General features: G+C 31.2%; 2 protein-coding genes across 3 annotated transcripts in view; one reads left to right on the forward strand and one right to left on the reverse strand.

Moving 5' to 3' along the window:
• The window catches only part of LOC139510203 (nucleoporin NUP188-like), an 83,347-nt gene that overhangs the window by 52,716 nt on the left and 4,344 nt on the right, over positions 1-26,287 (forward strand). For both annotated transcript variants that reach the window (XM_071296662.1, XM_071296663.1), the window contains exons 27-47: positions 627-873; positions 2,338-2,427; positions 3,030-3,173; positions 4,219-4,284; positions 5,245-5,348; positions 5,841-5,907; positions 6,469-6,545; positions 6,925-7,000; positions 7,808-8,008; positions 8,339-8,424; positions 9,036-9,190; positions 9,424-9,569; positions 9,926-10,057; positions 11,689-11,757; positions 12,183-12,293; positions 12,964-13,122; positions 14,238-14,375; positions 20,888-20,962; positions 24,165-24,280; positions 24,707-24,785; positions 25,943-26,077. In XM_071296662.1, coding sequence (XP_071152763.1) covers positions 627-873; positions 2,338-2,427; positions 3,030-3,173; positions 4,219-4,284; positions 5,245-5,348; positions 5,841-5,907; positions 6,469-6,545; positions 6,925-7,000; positions 7,808-8,008; positions 8,339-8,424; positions 9,036-9,190; positions 9,424-9,569; positions 9,926-10,057; positions 11,689-11,757; positions 12,183-12,293; positions 12,964-13,122; positions 14,238-14,375; positions 20,888-20,962; positions 24,165-24,280; positions 24,707-24,785; positions 25,943-26,077 — 2,473 coding nt within the window. The remainder of the gene's footprint in view (positions 1-626; positions 874-2,337; positions 2,428-3,029; positions 3,174-4,218; positions 4,285-5,244; positions 5,349-5,840; positions 5,908-6,468; positions 6,546-6,924; positions 7,001-7,807; positions 8,009-8,338; positions 8,425-9,035; positions 9,191-9,423; positions 9,570-9,925; positions 10,058-11,688; positions 11,758-12,182; positions 12,294-12,963; positions 13,123-14,237; positions 14,376-20,887; positions 20,963-24,164; positions 24,281-24,706; positions 24,786-25,942; positions 26,078-26,287) is intronic.
• LOC139510368 (probable E3 ubiquitin-protein ligase MID2) lies at positions 18,095-19,684 on the reverse strand. Its single transcript, XM_071296951.1, has one exon. The coding sequence runs from the start codon at positions 19,682-19,684 to the stop codon at positions 18,239-18,241; it is 1,446 nt and encodes a 481-aa protein (XP_071153052.1). The 3' UTR covers positions 18,095-18,238.

The following is a 26,287-nucleotide window of genomic DNA, read 5'->3' on the forward strand; positions in this document are numbered from 1 at the left end:
GAATGCTACTTTAAAACAAAATATACATTAGTCTAGATTTGTACATTCTATTTAGTTATGTTTATCAAGTAAACATACTAGGAATTATGACTGATGCCTTCATTGAAAAGTAAAAAATTGGCCACAAATATATATAGCACAAAAAAGGTTAATTTAAGCTGACATGGATTATCTCAACTCTTATAATCACAAGTTATGGCATTATAAATATACAAATGACATCATTGTTGGATTGTTGGATTGAAAATAATAACAAATTTGATTACCATATTACAGATATGAATGAAGAAGAAAAGCTTACAATGTGAATATTTCATCCTCATGTACATTTCAGGATTTTCTTTGCTCTTAATTGGTATACATGTATGTTAAGGCAGAAAATACAGAGGGGACAATAAAAAAGTATGAAATCGAGAAAAAACACACAATACCTTTGCAAAAATAAAAAATAAAAGATGAAAATACATACAATAGTTGACAAAGCACTTTACCTTAGCTTTTTTCAGCATTACTTTAGGGAATTTTGTCTTCCAATTTAAATTTGTACTTTTCATATATGTTTAATCAACTTATGGGGACAAAAATAACATAATTGCAGATTTTAAATGAATATTTTTTTTTTTCAGCATCATTAATGAAGGTACAGGAACAGAAATCATTAAATTGATTCAAATGTCTTTCTCTGTCCTAAATCGTCTTCTGCTTCTAAAGTCACCTGACCTACTTGTTTCACCAATGGAAAATGCTCTTTCATCACAGCCTGCAGGAAGGCAGACACAACACATTGTAGCTACAATAGCGCAGTACATATATCATAGACATAATCCTAGGCTACCAACTCTGGCTTGTCTGTTGTTGAAGAGGTTGGCTATGGTAAGTAAATTGTATATATTATAAAGAGGTAGCTACTTGATGATTAACGTTTATGTACCCCACCACAGCGGAGGAGGCATTAAGTGTTACCCTTGTCCGTCCTTACACATATCCCAAAATTAGTTTCCATTCTCTAACTTTAGTTTTCCTCAACCAAATGTTATGACACTTATAAACAATATTTATAACCACAAAACACAGTTCAAGTTTGAATTTGAGTAATGTCATTTTTCTTAGAGTTATTTCCCTTTATAACATTATATGCAAATGGTGAAATCTTGGAACAGTATACCTAAAGGGAAATGAATCTGATACGCTTTTCAGTGTAAAATTGAAAAAATCTCGGACTCCCCGAGACTTCCCGAGATTTATGGATTTTGTTAGCGTCTGACTGAAAAACTATTGGAACTGCTCGCTCAATAAATAAACCACATAACTCTGTAATCGTAAATAAATACAAGTTTTATCATTTAGAAGATATATTTTTGTCAAATAAAATGACTAAAATAAGAATGATTTATTTGATGTGAATTGTTTTATAATAGTTTGGGAATTTGTTAATCATCGCGGCAATGGCTGCCATTTTTATGCCCCACCTACGATAGTAGAGGGGCATTATGTTTTCTGGTCTGTGCCTCCGTTCGTCTGTCCGTCTGTGCCTCCATTCCTCCGTCCGTTCGTCCGTCCATCTGTGCCTCCTTTCGTCCGTCCGTCAGTGCGTCCGTTCGCTTCAGGTTAAAGTTTTTGGTCAAGGTAGTTTTTGAAGAAGTTGAAGTCTAATCAACTTGAAACTTAGTACACTTGTTCCCTATGATATGATCTTTCTAATTTTAATTCCAAATTAAAGTTTTGACCTCAATTTCACGGTCCACTGAACATAGAAAATGATAGTGCGAGTGGGGCATCCGTGTACTTGGGACACATTCTTGTTTTATTACCTTGTTTGCATTCTGCACAGTTCTGTGATGAACTGCTTGCGATTTTAACAAATTTGAAGTGACAGAATACAAGTTTGATACACTAGCATCACTATAAAACTAGTTTGAATGACATTTTGTTGATATTATCAGAAATTTGTAGGATAATAGTGAGGCCGTTTTAAACACATGTCTGTTTCCGTATTGTATCTTTATTTACGATGACACAACAATAAAATCGACTACAATCAGGTAGTGTCAAGTCCCGTCAATATATATGTTCCTGGTGAAATTGATCTGTTTCCAATCTACACATTCTTCATTTATTTTAAGATTTATTAGTGTTCCAAAAGTAGACTTGTTTAACTTGTGTAGAAACACACAAAAAATGCAGTCAATAAATGTAATTAAAATCAAGATAAAGAGAACAGTTATTCAGATATGAAATATTGATATTTTATGTGCATTCCTTTACATGAAGATTTCTCTGCCATTTATTATCTTATTAAAAGTCTTTGATATACAAAATATTTTGATTTTTTTTCAGGTCTCTAGAATGTCTATATTAGCTTGTCTAGGAGGAGAAGCTGAAGCCATCAGAGATATGTATCTTACCAGACTACAAGCTGTAACTGAGGTATGTAATAGCATTCAGTAGAAATATCGTAGGAAAAGTATGCTCTGAAAGGTGAAATTTGAAAAGAATTTTGTGTGTCCTTTGAGTACATTGTATTCTCAGCAATTATCTTTTTTTCAGAACTAATCCTCCATTTTTGCTGGTAGAGTAATCCTCCTTAATAGGGATGAAACATTTGCCACTGGATGTTAAGCAAACAAAAATCCCTAAGATAAAATGCTTATATCAACTTAAGATCAGAATTTTTGGAAGTTTCTATAGAAAAACAAGGAATGGAGAGGGTGTCCATTTCTAACTGGAAATTCCTTATGCTAGTGAAAGTTATCTAATCAAAATCATTTTTCAATACTAACTAATAGGAGCGACGGACAAAACCTGTTTGTGATAACTATGCTTTGTAAAAAAAAAACTAGCTAATTAGATAAGATGTTTTGGGGAGGCTGTAAAATGGAGGAATTCTCTTTACAGATTTTAACTGAGACGAAATTAGATTGATGATTATGCAAGTAATTGAATACATGTAGATTCTTTTAAAAAATATTGGTAACTTTTTTCTTGTCTCCCAATTATCACTTAAAATATTGTTTTTTTTTTCTCTTCAGGATTTGAGATTGAAGGTTGTTATACTAGAGTTACTGTCAGTGTGTGTAGAGGAACAGCCAGGACTTATAGAGATGTTTTTAAATGTTCAACCTAGTACGCCAGCATCAAACACACTTGGTGCAGATTCTAAAACAAAGAAAAAGGCAAGTTTTTGGTTATGTTTGTATAAATGCTCTTGTTGATGGAAGGTGAGCTATTTATTTTTTATGTATCCATATTATTTGTTTATCTTGACAATGAGATTTGTAGAATTCGTTTAAAACATAGCATCACAAGGTTGAAAACTAACTAAATTCCTTTGCTAAAAACATACTGTAAAAGCAGAAATTTTAGTGGAGGATTTAATTTTGTTTATTTCGTGAAAAGAATATATCTACGAAATTAAAAATCCAACAAAAATTTGATCTTTATATTAAATCACTTCCATTTACTGGAAACCATGAAATTAAATCCCAATTAAATCTTATATAGAGACAAAACAACAAAATTTTAACCCCCACAAAAATGAATGTTTCTACAGAATATAAATGTATGTCTTAGTCTCCATAAATCAAAACTCAAGTTCAAACACTACTACTGTGGATTCATTATTATTTGTGGATTACCAGTTTTTATTATTTGTGGATTACTAGTTTTTCATGCATTTTGTGATTATAGGTGAATCACAAAATTAAAAGTTCAAAGAAATGAAAACTTTCTATAGTTTTGTATGCAGTTATCGTCTAAACCTGAAAATCAAATTTCGCTCAAATCATTAAAAATGGGTACCCATGAAAAATGAATGAATCCACAGTATTTGTTGAAAATGTTGGAATGTCATTTCATCAAGATCTTTATTGACCGCTATGTCATTTTGTTCAAAATAGATGTTTTAATTTTAACGTTTCTTAAATGAAAAATATCATAAAGTGTAAATACAGCAATTATGATAAGTCTGTTAAATTTGCTTTTGGAATATAAACTTTTGGCAGATATTAATTGCAAGATTTACTGTGGTTGTACATGAGAAGAGTTGAAAATAACTTGCCAGAAAAGTATGAATGATCAAGATTTTCTTAATATTTTAGCATCATTGTGTACTTAATCTTTATCTTTTAGAAATTAAAGGTAAAAGTAAGAATTACGGATATAAGTCAAAACTTATTGTCAATGGACTGTGTTTAATGATTGTCATTGTTATATTTGCAGGATTTGTCATTAGGCAAAACTAGTTGTTTACTGACAGTTCATAATTTAATGGAAGCAAAGAAACAGGTGAGAAGCATAGACAATTTGAATGAAAAAGCTAGCAGCATAGATAAATGTGTAAAACCTTATTTAAAGTTTTTGATTTTGCAAAGTTGTTGCTATATCAATTTGAAACTTAGTTCACATGTTGTCTTTTGTTGATTATGATGAGAGGTTTATAAATTGTATGCCAAATTATGGTTTTTACAGTTATGTCATGGTTCCCTGAACCTGAAAATGTGATAGTGTGAAACAAGGACGTTTTCAGGTTTAGGTTTTTTGTGACAGAAGGGGCCATCAGTTTGTGGTGTGATCAACTTTAAACTTAATAAACATGCTCATTATGATGTGATCTATTTTAATTATATGCCAAATTACATGGTTTTTTTTATTGCATGGTTCACTGAACAATGAAAATAATATTATGAGCAGGTCTAATAGTCTATATAACCTATGGACACATATTCTTTTATAATTGTTGTATGTCTTGGTAAAGGTGTAATACCACCAAATCATGGTACGTCACATCCGGTTGTATACGAAAGTAGGTCTAAAAAATATTCCCTTGAATTTGACAGTTGTAGGTAATTAATCCTACATTTTATTGCAGTAAAAACATTTTCTGTGTTATAAACATATGTCTTGGGTATTTCAAAACACCATTATTTTTTATTTGGGATTTCTATAGAAAATTTTGTAATCTTGAGGTTACATGGTGACTAAACCTTGTACACAGATGAAATAAGGGGAGAAATTTGATTGGTTAACTTCCAATGATGGTTATTTTCTTATATGCAATGAAATGTTATGTGAATTTTTTTCTATAGTACTGGACAGGATAAAACTTTACTCATGCCAAGTATTTCTTTATTTGAAACAAAGATTAATTCTGCAAATTGTTTTGAAAAGTGCAAATTCAACAAAGATTAATAAGGGAAATCAATGGTGGTATTACACCTAAACAAATGGATGTTATCTATGTTTTAGGGAAAATATTATTGTCCACCAGATTTGTTGTGTGCCTGTTTAGATTTTATACATTCATTATGGGCTGGCATGAGAGAAACAGCAATGGCAGTTCTTCGAGAAAGGTAACACTCTATGTAAAAATTAACTTTTATGCATAACGTTTTTACTGCTTTTACTTACCACTTAACGATTGTCTGAAGAAATATGAGAGAAACAGCAATGGCAGTTCTTCGAGAAAGGTAACACTTTATGTAAAAATTTACTTTTATGCATAACGTTTTTACTGCTTTTACTTACCACTTAACGATTGTCTGAAGAAAATAACTCGTCCTACAATGTATCTTGGGCAATGAATGTAGCTGCATATCAGATACTTGTTTCAGTGATAATAGTGAATTTTTAGGGGTCAGATATCAGTACTGTCTGTTTAAACTTGAGTGCAGTATTGCAATTCATATTTTTTTATTTTGGTAACAAAAAATTTGAACTAAAGAAAACTTTTATGCTATGTTCTTACATAGCATAATAGAAAAATGTGTTTGTTTGTCAGTTGACTTCCTATTTGAACATGTTTCTTCAGACAAAAATATTTTCTACTTTTTGAAATTTTACAGAGAGACGTTTTGGTTGAGTGTTTGTGCTCCTCTGACTAGAGATATACCCAATGGCAGTGAATACCAGGTGAGCAAAATTATTAAGTTATTATTTTACTTGGTCTCCAGTTTCTTCTCTTCCCCAGAGGGAGGCATTATTTTTGTACCGTCCATCCAATAATTTTGTATTATATTGAAATATCGATGAAAAGTTAAAGAAAATTGTATGATGTTTGATATGGGTACTAGCTTATTTTAGGGCTGTCACAGAAATACATATGTATCAAAAGACACAATTTGCAAATTTCATGATGCATAGAATTTTTACCTTTACAATAACTTTTGATGCCTCAAACCAGAAAGTATTCTAAAATACATCCATTTATACTTGCCTGTCCTCCTCTTCTTCCTATTTGGTCGATAAGTAGCATTTAAAGGTAGAAATAACTGGAAAGTGGGAACCAATTGTGTGAGGAATTAAGATATTTCTGTATCATAGTTATATGAGGTTGTTGATTAAAATTAAGTTACAAATTCAACATTTTTGAGGAATATCATTTCATGAAAATAAACTTTATATAAAAATCTCTGTAAAATCATATTGGTGGAAGAAAGGTAATGTTTGATTGATTTTTATTTTTTATTTCAGCCTGTTTTACCTTACCAGATTAAGACAATATCATTTGTGATGAAAGTTTTGGCACAGGAACTTTATTCTGTTACAAGGTAAACTTCATAATATTGCAAATAGATTCAAATGTTGTGTTGGTTCAAGATTCAAAGAAAATGTTAAACATAGAATTTTCGAAAAGGTTGTAAATACAATTTATTTCAGTTTTCCAAAAATAAATGCCCTTATTATTAGATATAAGTAGTTGTATTAAAATATGTATGAAATCCACTTTTTCAGTGGAACTATTATTCATGGTTAATGTTGTAATGTTTTACACATTTTTTTAGAAGTTCAGTTAATAAGGAATATTTAGATACTGGTAAACAATACCTTTAAAATGATAGATTTTTTTAATGTTGTTTCAATATATTTCGTTATATGAGAGAATAAGGCTAAAGCATTAAGTGTATGATAATATTTATCTGCTTGCAGTTCTAAGTTAGATGTGAGACTAAAGAAAGTTCTAAAAGATGTCAGCCAAGCAGACAGGTTTAAATATTGGTCAGAGGTAAATAGTTTATATTTGATAAAAATTATTATTACTTAACATTACAATAACAACACCAACTAAATGATGTGGACAAATGATATATTTTATTAAAAGTTATATACAAGGCAGTTCTTAGTAGTAATACTACTGATTTATTTTAATTTAAAGTTGGCCATTTATGTCTTGTTTTGAGGGAGAGGGGTTACTGGGTCAAGTAAAATAAAGCTGATCAAAATATCACAAATTATGGACAACTCATGATTGTTTACTGATTGCACCCAAAATGGGCAAGCATCCCAGTTAATGTTTGCCTAATATCCATGGAAAGTAATTCATATATAAAGAAGATAGATATAAGAAGATGTGGTATGAGTACCAATGAGACAACTCTCCATCCAAGTCACAATTTATAAAAGTTAACCAATATAGGTCAAATTATGGCCTTCAACACAGAGTCTTGGCTCACATCAATCAGCAAGCTATAAAGGGCCCTAAAAATGACCAGTGTAAAACCGTTCAAACAGGAAAAAGAGAAGCGAGAAACACTTATGAACCACATCAACAATGACAACAACTGAATACCAGACCTCGCGGTCATAAAACTTTCGAGCATGATTTTTGTACTCAGACTCGAAAATCAACCAATCAAATTGCTGGATTTCATGTTTCGAGCATGATTTTTGTGCTCCGAGCACTGAGCAAAGTTTTATGACTTCAACCCCAGGTTCTTGACTGACAGGTGAAAATAAATGCAGCAGGTTGAAGCATTTTATGATTGCCAATGGACAACACATATGATTCTCTCTTATGATTTTTTTTTTTCAGTACTTAAAGGACTGTTTGATAACAGAAAGTGAAAGAGAGACAAAAGAAGAGAATTTATCTGAGAGTCCTACTTTACAACTATTAATGGGATGGAAAAATTTCCTGATCACAGTCAGCAAGTGTAATATCGCAGAGGTTCAGCTTACCCAAGGACTTAAAGAGCTCATAATTGTGGATTTGCTGGAGGGTCTTCAAGCTTTGGTAATTATAGTTTCTGACATTGTTATCTGGCTTATTGTAATTTTAATGTTGTACTTCAGGAAAATATAGCTAAACTATTTTATAAATGCATGGATTGATATTTTCTTGAAACTATTTGATATATGCCTTTGATGATTCATATATAAGGATTGACCCTTTCAGAACCATACATTCCATGTAATACTTTTAAAGCATTCAAAAGCATTTTGTGTTTCTTTAAACACTGAATATTTAATGTTTTATAATGTTATATTCAATTTAATATCCAAATTATTGACAATGCAGATTTTCTGTGAAATTTTCAATAACAGTATATGCTTATAATTCCAGGTAGCAGAATCATACACAGAATTGAAAATAAAACTGTCACAGAATATCAGTGCATTGCTATTTACATTGATCAAGTTATGGACAAGGTATGAAATTGTACAATAATAAATTCTAAGGCAAAATTTCAGCCTGTACCTTATAAGGTCTTTGTTATCCATTGAAAAGCAGAATTCTCTCTTTTAATGTCCTAGACCACTGTTTTATTAGATTTTGATCTATTTTCACTGTAACCTTCATGGAAAGGATGGAATATTAGGCACTTTATGATTTAATAGCTAAAAGGTGAATGAAAAAATGTTATATTTCAAGATGTTGTTAATGAACTTCTTTTTGCATCAGGTTTTAGGCATGCTCATATAGAGTTTTGAGTGGGAAAATAATAATATAGACATTTTCATGTAGAACCTACCCATCATTTTCTGAAAAATTAACCATTTTCAGACTCCCAACATTTTGTTTTGGCTAAATCACATAAAAAACTAGAAAATTACTTATGGAAATAATGGCAAAAGAGTTCACCTAGTGAGAAATTTTGCACACCACATCTTTATATATTAAGGAATCTCAAAACACAATTTGCCATTACAATGCCAGCAATTTTCAAGATGGCTACCTCTGAAACACTATGGTGACATCAGAAGGGCTTGACTGATGTTGGAAGCTGTGTTAGATGATGACTTTATTGCTTTCCTTTCAGTTGTTTAACAAACAGAATGAGAATGATTAAAGAGTTGGAATCTGTAATCACACAGATGTTATCAAACAGTAAAACATTAATACCAACTATACAACTTGGAATTCTGGGAGCTATAACTGCCATACTTCAGTATAACAGAGATAATAAAACTATCAGTAAGTATGATTTCATTGATACATTCTTGTACTTACCATATAAACAATACATCAGTGTAAGATCATAATTTTGTACAGGTGAGTTAAATTTTGAAGTGCTTAGAAAAAGTCATTCATTCAACCTTGATCAGTAACTTTTAAGAAGTAGTTTTGCTTTTAACTTTTATTGTATTATAAATAGAATTACTATGTACCATGTGTTGCTAAATTAAATTTTGAGCTTTTGATTGTAGATTTAGGTGTGAATTCAGCTGTTGCTGTTGCAATATTGCCTTCAATGTGTACATTGTTACTACAAAGCTGTCGGGAACTTCCACCACCAGGGGATCTCACAAACAAATCTGATGACAAAGAAAACATGTCTGATGTTAGAATCAAGGTAATCTAGTCCAAATAAGGTTTGATTATCGAAGGCATTTTTTTTTCACTTTGCTTTTGATGTTATAATACTTATATTTGAATATTAAATTGAAATTATATATTGTTCTTGTTGACAAAATAAATGAAAACGAATCCAGTACCAAAATATTTTCTTCATAACTATACAAGTTGTAGTTAAGTCTTCAACATCTGATGTCCATGTAGACTGAAGATTTTGTTGTGATGAATTTAGCTGGCATATTAGGTAGGTGTTCAGATCATGCTGGTTAAATTTCTGTAGAATATTCATAGTTAGTATGTATATAGCTGTACTATTAACTCCATCAGACATTCTTACCTTCTATCTTGTTTTAGCTTCAGATAGTGGCCTGTTGTTTGATACAAGAGATCCTACTACAGTGTGAGAGATCTGAGATATGGTTACCAATTATCCAAGAACACATGGTGCTATCTACATTACTATCATCCATGGAAATGTACATCAGGGTAAAATACATTTTTCAATTATCATAAAAATCTCATTTTTAATGGTTTTTATTGTCGAGCCTGCAACTTTTGTTACAGAAAGCTCGACATAGGGATAGTGATCCGGCGGCAGCGGCGTTAGCTAACTTCTTAAAAGGTTTATATTTTAGAAGGTGAAAGACCTGGATGCTTCATACTTTGTATATAGATGCCTTATGTTACAAAGTTTCCGTCAGTTACATGTCCAATGTCCTTGACCTCATTTTCATGGTTCAGTGACCACATGAAAAAAAAGTTCAGAATTTTTGTAATGTTGAATTCTCTCTTATTATAAGTAATAGGATAACTATATTTGGTATGTGCGTACCTTGCAAGGTCCTCATGCCTGTCAGACAGTTTTCACTTGACCTCGACCTCATTTCATGGATCAGTGAACAAGGTTAAGTTTTGGTGGTCAAGTCCATATCTCAGATACTATAAGCAATAGGGCTAGTATATTTGGTGTATGGAAGGACTGGAAGGTGTACATGTCCAACTGGCAGGTGTCATCTGACTTTGACCTCATTTTCATGGTTCAGTGGTTATAGTTAAGTTTTTGTGTTTTGGTCTGTTTTTCTCATACTTTATGCAATAGGTCTACTATATTTGTTGTATGGAATGATTGTAAGGTGTACAGGTCTAGCGGGCAGATGTCATCTGACCTTGACCTCATTTTCATGGTTCAGTGGTCAAAGTTAAGTTTTTAAGTGTTGGTCTTTTTATCTAATATTATATGCCAAAGGTCAACTATATTTGGTGTATGGAAATATATTATGATCTATATGTCAGTCCCGCAGGTTTTATTTGACCATGACCTCAATTGCACGGTTCATTGCACAGTGTTAAGTTTTTGTGTTTTGGTCTATTTTTCTTAAACTATAAGTAGTAGGTCAACTATATTTGTTGTATGGAAGCTTTGTTAGCTTTACATGTCTGCCTGGCATGGTTCATCTGACCTTGACCTCATTTTCATGGTTCATTGGTCTTTGTTTAGCTATCTTGGTTAATGTTAAGTTTATGTGACATTTGTAATAAAGCTTTATACTTAGGACTTTCAACATAATATCAATTATTAGTAAAGAAGGCGAGACATTTCAGTGTGTGCACTCTTGTATCCATATCATACATGTTTTTCATGCTTGCAAAAAAAAAAGACAACATTTTTCTCTCCAGGTATAATCTTATCAGTCCAGGTACTTGCTTGATATAAATGACATATTTATGTGTAAATGCGCAGTTTAAATTATGCCTTATATTGAAATTAAGGTAGTAACTCTCAAATTTGTTTTGTTTGTTCTGTTTTAACCTTTTGGTTTTTATAAGTCTCAAGCATAATATGTTTTTTTTTCATTTTCAAACTGTTAGTTTGGCACACATCTGAAAAAGTTTTTTTCAAAACATGTTTAACAGGCACCTAAATCAATATTTAATTGAACCATTTTTCAAACAACCAACAGACAATCATTGAAAGTTAAAATGATATTTTGTTCACATTAAATAAAGTATTTATTACATTGAAGTACTTACTAACTACATACTTCCCTGTCTAATGTTAACATATCATATTTGTGTAATTAAAATTCGCTGTACTCAATGTATTTTCTATTCCACAGGCTAGACAGGCTCTGAGTTATGTCCATGCAGCATTTCTCTTACTTCTCACCATTGCCAAAAATGAAAAGGTAAGCTCTAACAGCTAAAAAGTTTACTTTTTGATACAAATATCAAATTCAAAATTGCCTAATTTTATATATCAGAAATATTGAAATCAGTTTTGACAAAATATAATTGTACTATATTTATGTTCCATTGGGATGTTTCATATGAAAAGATAGGTTAATAAATCTGCTGTGAAATATTAGAAATGTTATCTGTCATGACTTCTTTATTTTGTACTAGATTTCTTTTTCGTTTCTGATAGTTTTTTGTAAAATAAAACATTTTTGAAAAAGATTTTGAAAACTATTGAAATAATTGTAAAAACTTATTTCATTTTAATATTTTCTTTCAATTTCTGCTTTATTTTTAATACATTAAAAAAATATGTGTTATTCAAACTGTTTATTACCTGTTTTGCATTTTTTGTTCTATTTATATCTATTACTAGGGGGCAGAGTCTGTTGTGATGAGTGGCCTTGTTCAGCATACATGTCTGTCAGTAATGCTTCTCTACCAGAAAGAAACAGAGTTTTTCCCCAAAACTTTGTCTGTAGGCAAGGTTAGTTGATGTTAAAGAATTATGTGGTTGATATTGAAATTGCAGTCAAACGGTTTGGATTATAACTAACTATTTAATTTATTCATACTATACTAAATGATATATAAAAGACACTTGTCTAATTATTGAAGAACATATGGTTTATAATATTGTATGTCATTTTTAGTCTTAATTTGTGCTTGGGATTGCTATTTTGTTGACATTTACCAATTATTTTTTTTATTCATACCACAGGTTTAAGATGACTAGACTTTATTATAAATATTAACAGATACCAAGGTTGCTAGAGCACACTAAAATATCCAGATTTATTTTGAATTTCTCCTCTTAAGAGGTGTTGACCGGATATAATTTATTATACCCCACAACCAACATTTTATATTATCATTTGTAATATGAATTTATTTGCTTCCTAAAATGTCATCCTGTGTCCAACTCTCCCATAGATTTTTTTTCCTTAAACAGCCCTTATTTGAACCATAAAATATTATACTAAAAGACTTTTGAAATGGATAACAGATACATTCAGTCCTTCTATACTTCTAATCCCCTAGGGAGGAATTGAAAATTTTGCAGATTTGCTATCGACAGGTATATGTGGCCACTGTTTCAGCTGGATCTTATTTCTCAATAATATTTTTTTTAATGACCATATCACTTTTTTTTGCAGCCTAAAGAGTCTATGGCCGGTACAGAAGATAAGTGTCAGTGGCATACAGTATTATGTGTCTGTCTGGATCTGTATGCTACCATCCTAGGGTTATTGAAGTATTCCTTCCTGGAAGATTCACTCAACTTTGTGGGCGCTCATCAAGACAGGATGCAAGAGGTGATTTATTATTTTGTTGCAGAAAATCTGATAATTGATATGAGGATTTTTTGGATTCGATATGATCAATTATTTAATGTTGATTATAGAATAACTTATCGAAGAATTCAAGTAGAGAAAAATATTCAATGAGTGACTGAAAACCATTAATTCATGAATGTGCGCAGCGCATGAGTTAATTATCAGTGTTGTTCCGTCACGAGTTGAATATATTTTTCGATATTTGAATTCTTTGATTAGTTATTCTTTTTATTACAATGGCAAATGACTATTTAAAAAAAAATTAAAGTAGAAAATGTAAGGAACTATATCTTTTTCTACGCATTCACAATTTGTTTTGAACCGACGTTATGGACGTCTTGACAACGCCTATTTTTGTATGACATCAGAGGAGTGAAATAACCACGTTTATTTCACATGTGAAATTATCGGTTTTTATTTCACTTGGAAATCAATGTAATTTATTGCAACCAATGTAATAAATCTAATTTATTACTGAATTAATCAATATTTATGTTTCCTCTGAAGCTTGCAATAAATTAAAAAAAAAAATAGATATGAAACATAATACAATAAATAAAATGGTAAGTAAAATCCCCCAAAAAACATTTCTGTTGACATAGCATGTGTTGCTGAAATAACTTTAATAAGGTATGCTAGTGACCAATAGTCTGGAGACAAAATAACTTTAATCAGGTATGCTAGTGACCAATAGTCTGGAGACAAAATAACTTTAATCAGGTATGCTAGTGACCAATAGTCCAGAGACAAAATATTAATTGTTCAGAGCAGAAAAACTGAAAGAGTCTAAATAAAACACTAAAATTTCTTTAAGTTAAACTATGCATGTGATATATACTTAGAAGTATTATTTCACTTATTTTACTCTTTCATAGCTTATCCATGAAAAGTGAATTGGTGTGCAACTTAATACTTGCAAAACATTTGTGGAACACTAATAAAAGTTGAAAAACCTGATATTCAAATAATAGATATTAGGTTTCAAAAATTTCCTGGTATTTTATGCAAGTGTGACTTTAAAAAATTCAGTCTCGTCATATTTGCATGATTAGACAATAGTTAAGGTATAAACATGGTTTATTGTAATATTTCAGTGTTTAGAGAGGTCTAGAATTACAATGACAGATGCAGCCATGTTAGAAGCAGAAAAAACTTGTGCCTTCATCAATCTGTTATCTAAATTCAACAGGGAATGGAGGCTTCATCTAGGAGAATCACTTGTGAAATTACAGGTATTCTATTTTTATTGTAATTTCATAGTTGATCAGGAACTTATAGTGAGTTTATATGAGTGAGTGCATATACAGGTCTACAGTTATTATGGTTCCCACAGATGCGAATCCTGGAGTCCTGGATTTATGAAAATCTGTCTGGACTCACCATTTTCAAAACTGGTGAATCCAGAGATGCATCAAGATTGAAATATTTTTGTATAAACTGAATTTAATGTAATTTCATTGTTCTATTAGGTCATGGAGGCTAAAATGAAAAATTATATTGCAATAAAATCTCTTCCTCTTACTGTAAGGCTCACCATTGCCAAAAATGATGAGTCCCTGCACTCACCTTTAAAAATCCTTAGTACCCTGGTCATGTGAACTTGATATGCATTTGTGTCTGGAGATATCAAGGTTGCATAATCACCTGCTACAAGTACAAGTCTTGAACATTATTAATATTGCTTGCTTCAAATGAAAAAATTAAAATCACAAAAATACTGAACTCAGAGGAAAATCAATTCGGAAAGTCCAAAATCACATGGCAAAATCAAATAACAAAACACATAAAAAATGAATGGACAAGAACTGTCATATTCCTGACTTGGTACAGGCATTTTCACAATGACTGATGAGTGTAAGTATTGTATAATGTAAGAGTACAGTTTCTTTGATATTTTAAATTTTAAAATGATTCCAATTATGCAAATTGGGATAAGATGGATCTAGGAGAGTTAGTATTCTAGCCCTTCCCAAGGTGGAAAGGGCCTGTGGATTACCGTTAATCTTGTTCTATCCATCCATACATGTTATCCTTTGGTTATTTTTACATTTATTCTATTTTAAAAGTATTTCAACACATTTGTGTTAATCCTGCAATTAGCTATTTAATTATGCAAATATTATGTCCCTGCTTTAAAATTTAAAATGGGAGGGGGGGAGTATACTGTTTTACCTCTGTCTGTCCATCCATCCGTCCGTCAGCCCGTCCGTTCCATGAATATTTTTTCGTCGCACTTTTCTCAGGAACTACAATGCAAGGATTTCTGAAATTTGGGTTAAGGGTTTATATAAGTCAGCTATACAGTGTGATGCGTTTTCAGATTCATCACTCGATAACTTGCTGTTTACCGACCACTTGTATCATTTTACACATGATGGCCAAGTTGAAAATTTTTGTCACATTTTTCTCAGGAACTACAATACAAGAATTTCTGAAATTTGGTTTCAGGGTTTATATAAGTCATCTATTCGGGTGAGCAGTATCTCACAGTTTCACTTGTTGTGACTTTATTGTAAGAGTTTCTCTCCACCTATTGCAGTTCATACCAAAGTCAGACTAAATTGCAATTTGTTTCTTCTAATCAAAATGTTCAACTGGTCAGAGATTTTAACCAACTACTGTAGAATAACCATAGTCATGTCCTCTTAATACAAAAAGATAGAAAAAAGCATACTTATTATCCTATACCATTTTGATTCTACTTCAGGACTACTATGGAAGTTTATTGTAATGTGTAAGATAGTAAATTTTTAAGTGTTAAGAAATATGTCCAATTTTAGTTTTCTTAAGATTAGTTTTAAAATGTCTTCTAAATATTTATCGAAATGTTTTTAATCTTGGCTTTAACTATGTATGGCATGTCCTCTACAAAGTTATATATTCTTGTTGGATGAAAACATATTGGCCACAGGTAAAGAAAAGAATATACAGGGGTAAATACAGTAAAAAATCTCCCATTGACTTTAATGCTAACCTATGTATGGAATTAAATTTATCCTGATTTACCTTTAGAAATTAGAAACTTTCATATATCATTCATGAAAGTACAAATGTAGCCCTATCTTTTGCAACAATAAAAACATAGGGTCATGTGGCATTTTTGGGCATTTACATGGCCTTGTTTACAAACAATGTAGATTCGCACTGAATTCCTATACTGACCCCCATTACTTTTCAACCCTGTAGTAAAAAAAATTAGTACATTCAGCATTTAAAAAAAAAAATTTTCATCTCTAGTTTTGATCCATCTACCAAAAAATATTTATTACAAACTAATATCTACCAATCAGAAGAGCACATGACTTCAGTTTTATACAGAAAGCTCTCCCCCAAATGATGACGTATATTTATTTGCTGAATTTACCCCCACAGATAAAATAGCAGATTTAGTCTTATATTTTACAAACTAGAGCAGAGAGAACAAAACTGTCTGTTGTAAATGATCAGTGTGTCAAGATCTATCTACCTTTAATTTTTCTAAAAATCAGATAACCCATCTTTGAGTTTATAGCAAATTTGGCATTATTTTAAAAACTACTATGGATGAATAGAAAGTTTTTGCATATTTAAAGATACTTGAATATGATTGGTTCGTTAAAATGTGTTCCTTGGCTTACACTTCTATAGACTGCTAAAAGTGAAGGGGGCATTAAGTGTTACCCTTGAATGTGCATCCATCCATCTATATCCATCCCATTTGAGTTTCCACACACAAATTTAAGTTTTGCTCATTCTAATTTTATAACACTCATACAAAATGCTGAGAACCAATACTCTCAGACAGATTTGGAATTCGAGAAGTTAGTCACTTTCTGTTCAAGAGTTATGCACCTTTTTAACTTAAATAATTGCAAAGCTTAAGCTGGGGCAATCCTGTCCTTTGACATATTCTTCTTTTATTTATTGTAGTAGAGGAAAGTCGACAGAATAAGGATATCTGAACACAGTTATTACTTTTAATTAGATACTATACAATTGATCAACTATAAGTACTCTAAATGTAAAAGGTGTAATTAACAAACAATACAAATTACATTTTAATTTTTATATTATAATTATTGTATTTAAAAAAAATCACATCATAACTTTGAGAATGCTATCAGTAGCACTCAAAATTCTTCAGTTTGTATATCTTGGCTTTTTCTTTGCAATTTTCATTTGGATTAGAACTGGGATTACTGCCAATGAATAAATATTCTAATGCAATTATTTTGTAACAATTGTTTTGATTGGATTACAGCAAGCGTAAAATTCTCTATCAGTATCTCCTTGTCTGTAACTAAGGAAGCCTACATTTTGAATTTCAGAATGTATTGACATGTTATTTCTACAATAATAAACAAAAAACTCACTTTTTGCGCCTAAAAAACTTCTTTTTATCAAATTTTATTACATTCTGAAGCGACACAGAAGCCAGAAAAAGCCCGGTGTTTTTGTTTGACAGCGGAAGCATACCTATGACGTCACGTAGTGTAGGGACCAAAGAAGATAACATATTTTCGCGGAATTTTCTTTAATGAAGATTTTACACTGAAATTATGATTGAAATTTATTTATGAACTTGTTTTGCATTAGAATAGAGATAACTGTATTGTATATGAAGCTTTTCGGACGTCCATCGGTAGTTTTACTGTCGCAAATACCCGTTTACCTGTCTCCGCTCCGTGACGCCAGGTAAACTAAATTTGCGACAGTAAAACTACCGATGGACGTCCTTAATGCTTCAAATACAATACAGTTATCTCTTAATTGTTCTGAAAAACAGATTGAATATGGTATCTGTATACCTAACAAAAGTGTGTTAAAAAAGGTTATACTTTCGCCTTCATTGTTCAGTATATGTAAAACAGGATTTTGGCGCTCTGTAACAAGAAAGTTATTTGATGGTAATGATAGAATGTCCCTGGGTCGAAACTGGTTTTCATCACTATTTACAGAATGGTGTCCTCCGTATATATTCTTAATTTTGCCCGATTGATCCAAGAAAACAGTCCTTGCATTGAGGTCCTCAGATAGCAAATCAATGACGCCAATTATATTACAGTTATTGGATATTAGTCGACGTGGAATAGTGAATAATGGTTTGTTGTGACAATCATTTTCGAAAACTTTCTCTCGTAATCCTGTCTGATTCATCACTATAACTTTTCTTTGTACAAACTTCCTTGATAGATTCTTTATCAAAGACACTTATTATGATCTTGTTGTCTTGAGTGGCATGAACACCAAATGGTTGTAATGGTGATACATCATAGCAGGAATCCTTTAATTCTGTCGTACCAAATGGTATTATTTTTAGAATAGATGAGCCAATAACAGTGAGAATTAAATCTCCATTTGTCATTTGTGACATGTTTAAAATAAAGCAATTGAAGTTCATCAAAATTTTTAAATCATTGTGAGTTGGAACGACCTTCTTCAAGATTGTTTGATCGTTTAACCACATTGAACCATCTCGAGAAGCATGAAGATTGTAACATAAATTGAGACTTGTACAGTATTCTCCAATTACTTTTGGCTCTGGGTTATACGGGCTTGTGACATTCTTAAGGGAACCGAAGAGTTTTTGAAGGTCAGACAATTTACCTGTACCAGGAGAAAACTTTGGCACATGCTGAAATGTTGTATTTACTGGTCCCATACCTCTCTCAATAGTGTTCATCAAGGTATCAGCAGAGGTTAAAACTGTCCTGGCATCATTTGTTTTTAGTATATTCTTTACAACCTCTTTCTGGTTCAGTAGAAACTTGAGATTTTGTTTCACCTTTTTCTGTTCCTGATTGACAGATTTTGACACCTTATCTCGACATTGGCAAAGTTTTTCCAGCAGTTCATTAGCATGTTCATTTACTGCTTTTGATAAAGCTTCCTTATATTCCAATATTTCTTGCCTTGTCTTATTAAAGCTAGCGTGTTCAAGGAATCCGATTTTACGTAGTTCTCCTCCGCTACACGTTTGAGTATGAATACCAGTATCAATTTTTTTCTGTGATTTTCTTAATATCTCCTTTTTTGATTCAAATTCATGAGTAATTTCTGTCAATTTATGGAATTTGTGAGCTTTTCCAATACACAAATAACACACGAGATGGTTACACGATTTGCAGAAGTGACAACATTTTTTACCAGAATGTTCATTGCACAATAAATTTGAAAAGATTGTTTTATCTTCTTCCGAATTTTTCTCATATTTTCCAATGTCTATCATTGTATGATCCTTTGCTGAAGGGAACTTTGGATGGACTTTGTCACAACATCTTTGACACATCTCTAGTTTGCATTCCATACATTGTTTCGTCACAATTGTTGAAATTTCACATAATTGACAGACATAGGGAATTTGTCCTTTAGAAAACAAGGTATTTGTAGGCTGTCCTTCAGAAAACAAGGTATTTGTAGGCTGTCCTTCAGAAAACAAGGTATTTGTAGGCTGTCCTTCAGAAAACAAAGTACTGGTTAACTGTCCTTCAGAAAACGAATTATTGGTAGGTTGTCCTAGTATAGAAAATATAGAATTCTGTCCTTGAGACCAAAATGCCATTTTATATTTTGAAATATCAAAAGTATGTTTAACTTCCTTTACATTTCAGTCTGTATAAAACTTTTACCCAATTTACTTGACAAACAGATTTAAGGCTAGCACTGTTATATTTTCTGTTGACCTTTTGTATGAAAAAATATGCAGGAAAATTTCTCCCAAGTAAAATTTGAGATAAGTCATTTTATAGGCAAAAACTGTACACTTATAGTTTTGTTCATTGTACTATGAAGTTATGAAGCGTATCAAATATTCTGAACTTATGAATCATATCAAATATTCTGAACTTATGAAGCATTTAAAATATTCTGAACTTATGAAGCATATCAAATATTCTGAACTTATGAAGGGTATCAAATATTCAATTAGATTTAAAAGTAAAAGTTTTAAAAGTTAGTTAAAATGTTGAGGCATGTTAAACAATTTTAAAGATTACTTTAGACTTTTAACTGATAAAAGTTGCATGATAAAGATTGATTTATTAGAAATTACCTGTTGTAAATGCACCACTGAATGTATTTTTATTACCTGAATTTAAAAAAAATTAAATACTTGAAAAAATTGTTTATATTTATTTTAAAGTGTTATAAATAATGTGGAAAAAAAGAAATTTGTATTTTGAATTAACATGAATTTATTTCTTATATCCCAATGATTAAAAGAAAATGGTGCATTTAACATTTTAAGTTACCTTTTAAAGAGTATGCACTTCTTCATTATATTGACAGAGCTCAAATTTTGGTAATGATGCATGGAAGCTATAGAAAGTTTCCCAATTCTTTCCATAAGTGCTGTCATATTTTTTACGGCTATTCTGTATTTCTTCTTGAGAGAACTATTCTTAAGGGCACTACTTCAGTTTTTATAAGTCCGTTTTAGATGAGACTTATAATAGGATACTATAGTCTCTCTGTCAACAATTTATATGATAACTCAAATTTACTTTTTCTCTGCAAAATCTAATGAAATTTAAACACAACATTATGAATAAAAGGAGAAAGCTCCCTTTGATTTTGAAAATTTTTAGTTGTGTCGTTCCTGAGTTTCTTTCATAGATGACTTTGATGTTGTGCATTTTCCAGCTAAAAATACCTTTATTTGGACTTGTGTTTCAAGAAATTGGGAATTTTTAATAATTAACTTTTATAATTTAATCATTCTATTACATGTAATTTAATATATTTAATGAATATTTATATTTTGCAGACAAGTATGATGTATATGACCCAAACATTTATTGCTTTTCTTATGAGACCAAGATATCTTCAACAAGTATTAGAGGTTGGTATATTTAACATGATCTAGTTATATGATGTTCAAGTCTATTTTATAATATATTCATCTATTTATAAACTTTTAGTCACAATGCATAAATCATCAGTTAAAACTGAAATATGATAACATTGTTTCAAGTAGAAGTTCAGATATAAATTAATAGTAAATTACAAAGAACAAACAAAAAAATCTTTAGTTTTATATGAGTTTACAACCCAGAAGTTTTGTACATTTTTGTACATGTCATCCATCTTTTTCAGTGTTGAAGGGATTTAAGGGCTTTTCAAGAAGAAATGAAGGGTTAGAAGGCACTGTATATTACCCCGAAAATTTAACCACATATGTAAAAATGTCTCAGCTTCGAAACAAGCCATCATACATACACAAGTTTATGATATGGGCTGAGCAACAGAAGAAAACGTTACCATTACCGCCTATGTCGAAACAATTGCGCATATTGCCCCAGTTCTGACAATTTTTCATCTAAAACCTTTTTAAATTTTTCATCAAATCATGTTTATAAACAGATTTCTTATAACTTTGATCTTTTGGACTAAATCAGTTAGATACGAACCGCTAAAATGGAAGAAAATAATTGTGAATAGACCGATCAATTTATACGATGTCCGGTACTGAAAATAGGGGAGAGATCCGTTTGCGCCAAAAATGTGTCCTTTTGTGCCAGAACTTTTTTTTCTCCAATGCTACATTTGCGCCACCTGTTTAAAAGTTACATGGTATCATTTGCGCCAAAAATAAAATATACGATTGCGCCTATTAGAAGAAAAATGACTTCCCTCCACCTTTATTCGGACTTGGAACCGGCAGTTTACATGGCATATGTTTCCTTTTCTGAAACATACTTTCTTTTTACTGCTGCTGCATGGGTACTTCCTAATTTAATGTATGTAGTAGCTTGTAACTTCCCTTTATTGTCCAAAAAGACAAACATCGAAGGATGAAATACATAAAACAGTTCATAATAATTCCCCGTGGAATGCTTCTGCTCCATTACTAGTATGTTTTGTGGTTTCAGAGTATGTGGCTATAATCAGCAAAAGCTTACATTTTCTTCTCTTTTGGCATATATTATATTAAATATTCAGCAAAGCAATAAGTTTTCTTCTCTCTCTCTGTACATGGACTGTTTACTGCATTTCAAGTCATTTCTCTCCAGATGTTCATCTTCATGGTGAAATATCTCTGATCATATGATACTTTTTAAGCCAAAAATAAGAATAAGAATAAATATTAATCATCAATATTTATGATAGATATGTGTACAGGTAAATTGGCGCAAATGAGTTCAGATTATTTGCGCAAATAATACATTTGGAAAACAAAATTTAGCGCAAATGATACCCCTGAGAAACAGTAATTGGCGCTAAAGGACTGCTGCCGAAAATAGTGTACCTGTCACCTGAACAGGTAGATTTCAGCTGTCCAACAACTAATTAGCCTTGATTAAAATTAGAAAGTATTGAAGTAGTGATTGTTTTGATAGTAATTAATCATCATGTCACTTTTATGACCTGAAATGTGTACCTGTTAAAGGCAAAAGGTTGGGTCAAAAAGATCGTGAATTATGTTAAAATGACTGAAAAAACCCTTTAAAACTTAAAAGTAGATGACCGTTTCATGCTTTGCCCAGCCAGACTTTTACCGGACATTATGCATTTTGGAAGCCTTGTAATGCACTATGATTCTCAATGAGCCCTGACGATAATAATTATTTTATAATATTTGTGCAATAGCATGCATATAATTTTGCCTGTTGCTAGAAACTAACATTATTATTAAGGTAATTTTACATTTCCCTTCTGGAATTTGTTCCTTAGAATATAGAAGTTGGCTTTTTTGGAAAGATTAGAACTTGTTCTAAATCTTTACTTAGGCACCGGCTTCCCTAACAACAGGACAGGTTAGCTACTGTTACTAAATGTATTCACACTGAAATATAGTTCCCTATGGTTCTGATGTATGTGCACATAATACACATATAAACTGAAAAAAACTGGGTACATTATTGGAGCAGTTCATTCAAGAATGTATGTCATTAAGGTGTGTTGATGTGCAGGCTTTTTAAAAATCATTTTGATTAGGTAACTGGGTATTGATTCAACTAGTATGATTGACAACTGACATCATCATTAAACAATCAGAGACAAGGTGGACCTTTAATTACAATGCCCCACCTCCTTAACTGCCAATCAAATTGACCACATTACCTATCAACCTCAGTCTTACATAATTATACAGACCACTCAATATAATTCTTAATAGACAAGTATTTTATTAGAAGTGAATATATATTTTTGCAATCAAGAAAGAATCCACATTTCAATAAAATAAGTTTTTTAATTGGTTATTTTTACGTTGAACAAGTACATTTTCAATGCCCTGTGTTGAAAAATACTTTAAAAATTCATCAAAAGGCACTCTAAAATTTTTAATCTTCAATGCCATATAACCTCTGTTTCAACTTACAAAATGCCCCAAAACAACATTTTTCATTTTTTTGGTTGACACTTTAAAGTTTTAAGCTGTTGGTCCAGATTTATGTCTTACAAGGATAGTTGGTAACATTTACTAGAAGAATTTTTGCATTTTTTTGTTTTTTTGAAACATGTTCAGAACTGGCAACATAATTTCGATAAGATATAAACTGCAGTTTAAATAAAATTGTGCAAAATAAGATCCCCATATTATTTAATTTGAGCTGATTTTATCCTTGTAATGGAAAAGCAAGTTTCCTGCTGTAAATGCAATTTTCAGCAAAAGTGCTTTATAAATGTTCATTTTTCCCCACCTTACCTTAATATGAAATAATTCAAACTACTCTTCTAATCTTTCCATGAGTGATTTCCATCACTTTGATTTATCCTGATGTTTCTCTTTCGGAAGAAAAATTTATCTCTATTAAAAAAACATTCAAATATGTAATATTGACAAGATTCATATGTATAGAGAATGATAACAGGGAATGTATAAAAGAGACAACAAACTGACAAAAGAGGCCACCAATGGGTCTTAAATGCATCGAGAAAATCATGCAATCACAGGAGGGCTATAGCTGACCCCTAATAAATAATTTAAACTAGTTCAGCAAAATGAATGCTACACAAAACTCTGAAACATACAAATGAACTTAAAATAAACACAGAAGACTAACAAAGACTCGAGTTAAATGTCTCTATATTTTTTACAGCAACAGAATGGACAGACCAGTCGTCCAAGATTTACCGCCTCTCCAGTCTTACAACAACAAAGTTCAACAGAAGATATAGATAAACCATCAAAACAACTTGTACATATACAGCACAGGTACTTATATAAAAAAGAAGATGTGGTATGCTTGCATGGTCTCAGTTTAAGATATATAGATGTTGATCTCCTTGTTACTTCTGTAATGGAGGGTCATACCAGTAGTAATTTTCAAATAGAATAATAAATGCACTTGGGATACAGTAGAAGCTTTTTCAAAATAAAAAAAAATAGCATCTGATTCTAAAAAAAAAGTTTTATTTAATTTATTTGTCTGCAGTTTACTGATAATTAATCAAAGTTTTCGGCAGTCAACATTTTTCTTTGATATAGCAATCGGAAGCAAGACAAATTTATCTATATTCCGATACAGTTCGACGAAATCTAAATACATGAAATTTTATCAAAATCCAAAATATCACTAAATTACTTGCCTTAAAAAAATATTGTAAAGAAAAAATTAATTTTCTGTATACTCTTTTGTAGAATGTTAGATGTTCTTTCACATAGTTTGTCATCGCTGAAGAAATTCACACCAGATTTATGTGAAATTTTACATGAACAGGTAAGTTATTCTAACGTGACAAAGAATACATTTGTCTTTTAAGGTGTTACAGAAGTACATATATAAATACTAATTAAAGACTTTTTATGCCCCACCTACGATAGTAGAGGGGCATTATGTTTTCTGGTCTGTGCCTCCGTTCGTCCGTGCGTCCGTCCGTTCGCTTCAGGTTAAAGTTTTTGGTCAAGGTAGTTTTTGAAGAAGTTGAAGTCCAATCAACTTGAAACTTAGTACACATGATCCCTATGATATGATCTTTCTAATTATAATTCCAAATTATAATTTTGACCCCAACTTTACGGTCCACTGAACATAGAAAATGATAGTGCGAGTTGGGCATCCGTGTACTATGGACACATTCTTGTTTGGTACTTCACCAAAATGTAATTCATACTTTGCTATTTACAAATAATATAATAAAAGGTCTTTATAACCATGTAGGTTTGCAAGATTCATGTGCATTATTCTCATTCCTAATAACAGTATAATGAATCCAAAGATAAAACTAAAAGATAGAATTTTGAAGTATACACAGGTTAGCTCTTACTAAATGCTTTCAATGGCCATAGAAGTTATATGTGACTGATAATGTTACGGATCCAGTACAGTACTTTAGCTAAAAGAAATTATATACAAGTACATCATAGGTTTTATTAGATATACAGACCAAATGACAAAAAACAAGCAGAAGGAGCAGTAAGACTTTTGGAAAACATTTTAATTTTACAACATGCAAAAAATCTCACATGAACATTCATCTTAAAAAAATCACTTTAACAGGTAGACAGTAAATTCAGAAATTATTGCATAATAAAATTGAGAATGGAAATGGGGAATGTGTCAAAGAGACAACAACCCGACCATAGAGAAGACAACAGCATGCATTTATTATTGCAATTATGTCATTTTGGACTTAAATGTTATTTCAACTTTTGCGATATTGAAAAAAATCCTGTTTAATTCATTTAAAAAAAAAATCAAAATGCAAGTTTGAATTAATGCGATTATAACACTGTCGCATTTTTCGCAATTAAAAAACATCGCAATAATTTCTGAACTTACAATACCAATTTTGGAAAATTAAACTTCAGCTTTAATCTGGACTTTAGTTTGAATTACAAAATGGTCTAACCTTTCGATGCATAATTTCTTTATAGAATATGGATTATAGTGAGTTTGATCCTTTCCTTGCCTTAGCATTTAGTGGTCCATCACCAGATCAGGATAGTATACCATCATTTGGTACATTGACATCATGTATTAGAGATGTTTGTGTCAAGCTGTTAATGAAGGTAACTATAATTATCTCCCTTGACAAAACTTTTCTACACAAAGTTAGAAAAAAAACCAAGTATTTTTCTCAATTTGAAGAGAATTGTTTCAATTTTTATCCTTCCCTTAAAATCTTTTCAATCCACTGGTAAGTCTTTAGAAAAAAAATTTGCACTTTTTATCTGAAAAATAATGTTTATAAACTAGAGGCTCTAAAGAGCCTGTGTCAC

The sequence above is a fragment of the Mytilus edulis genome, chromosome 2, assembly GCF_963676685.1.
Source record: "Mytilus edulis chromosome 2, xbMytEdul2.2, whole genome shotgun sequence".
NCBI classification, from domain to species: Eukaryota; Metazoa; Mollusca; class Bivalvia; order Mytilida; family Mytilidae; genus Mytilus; species Mytilus edulis.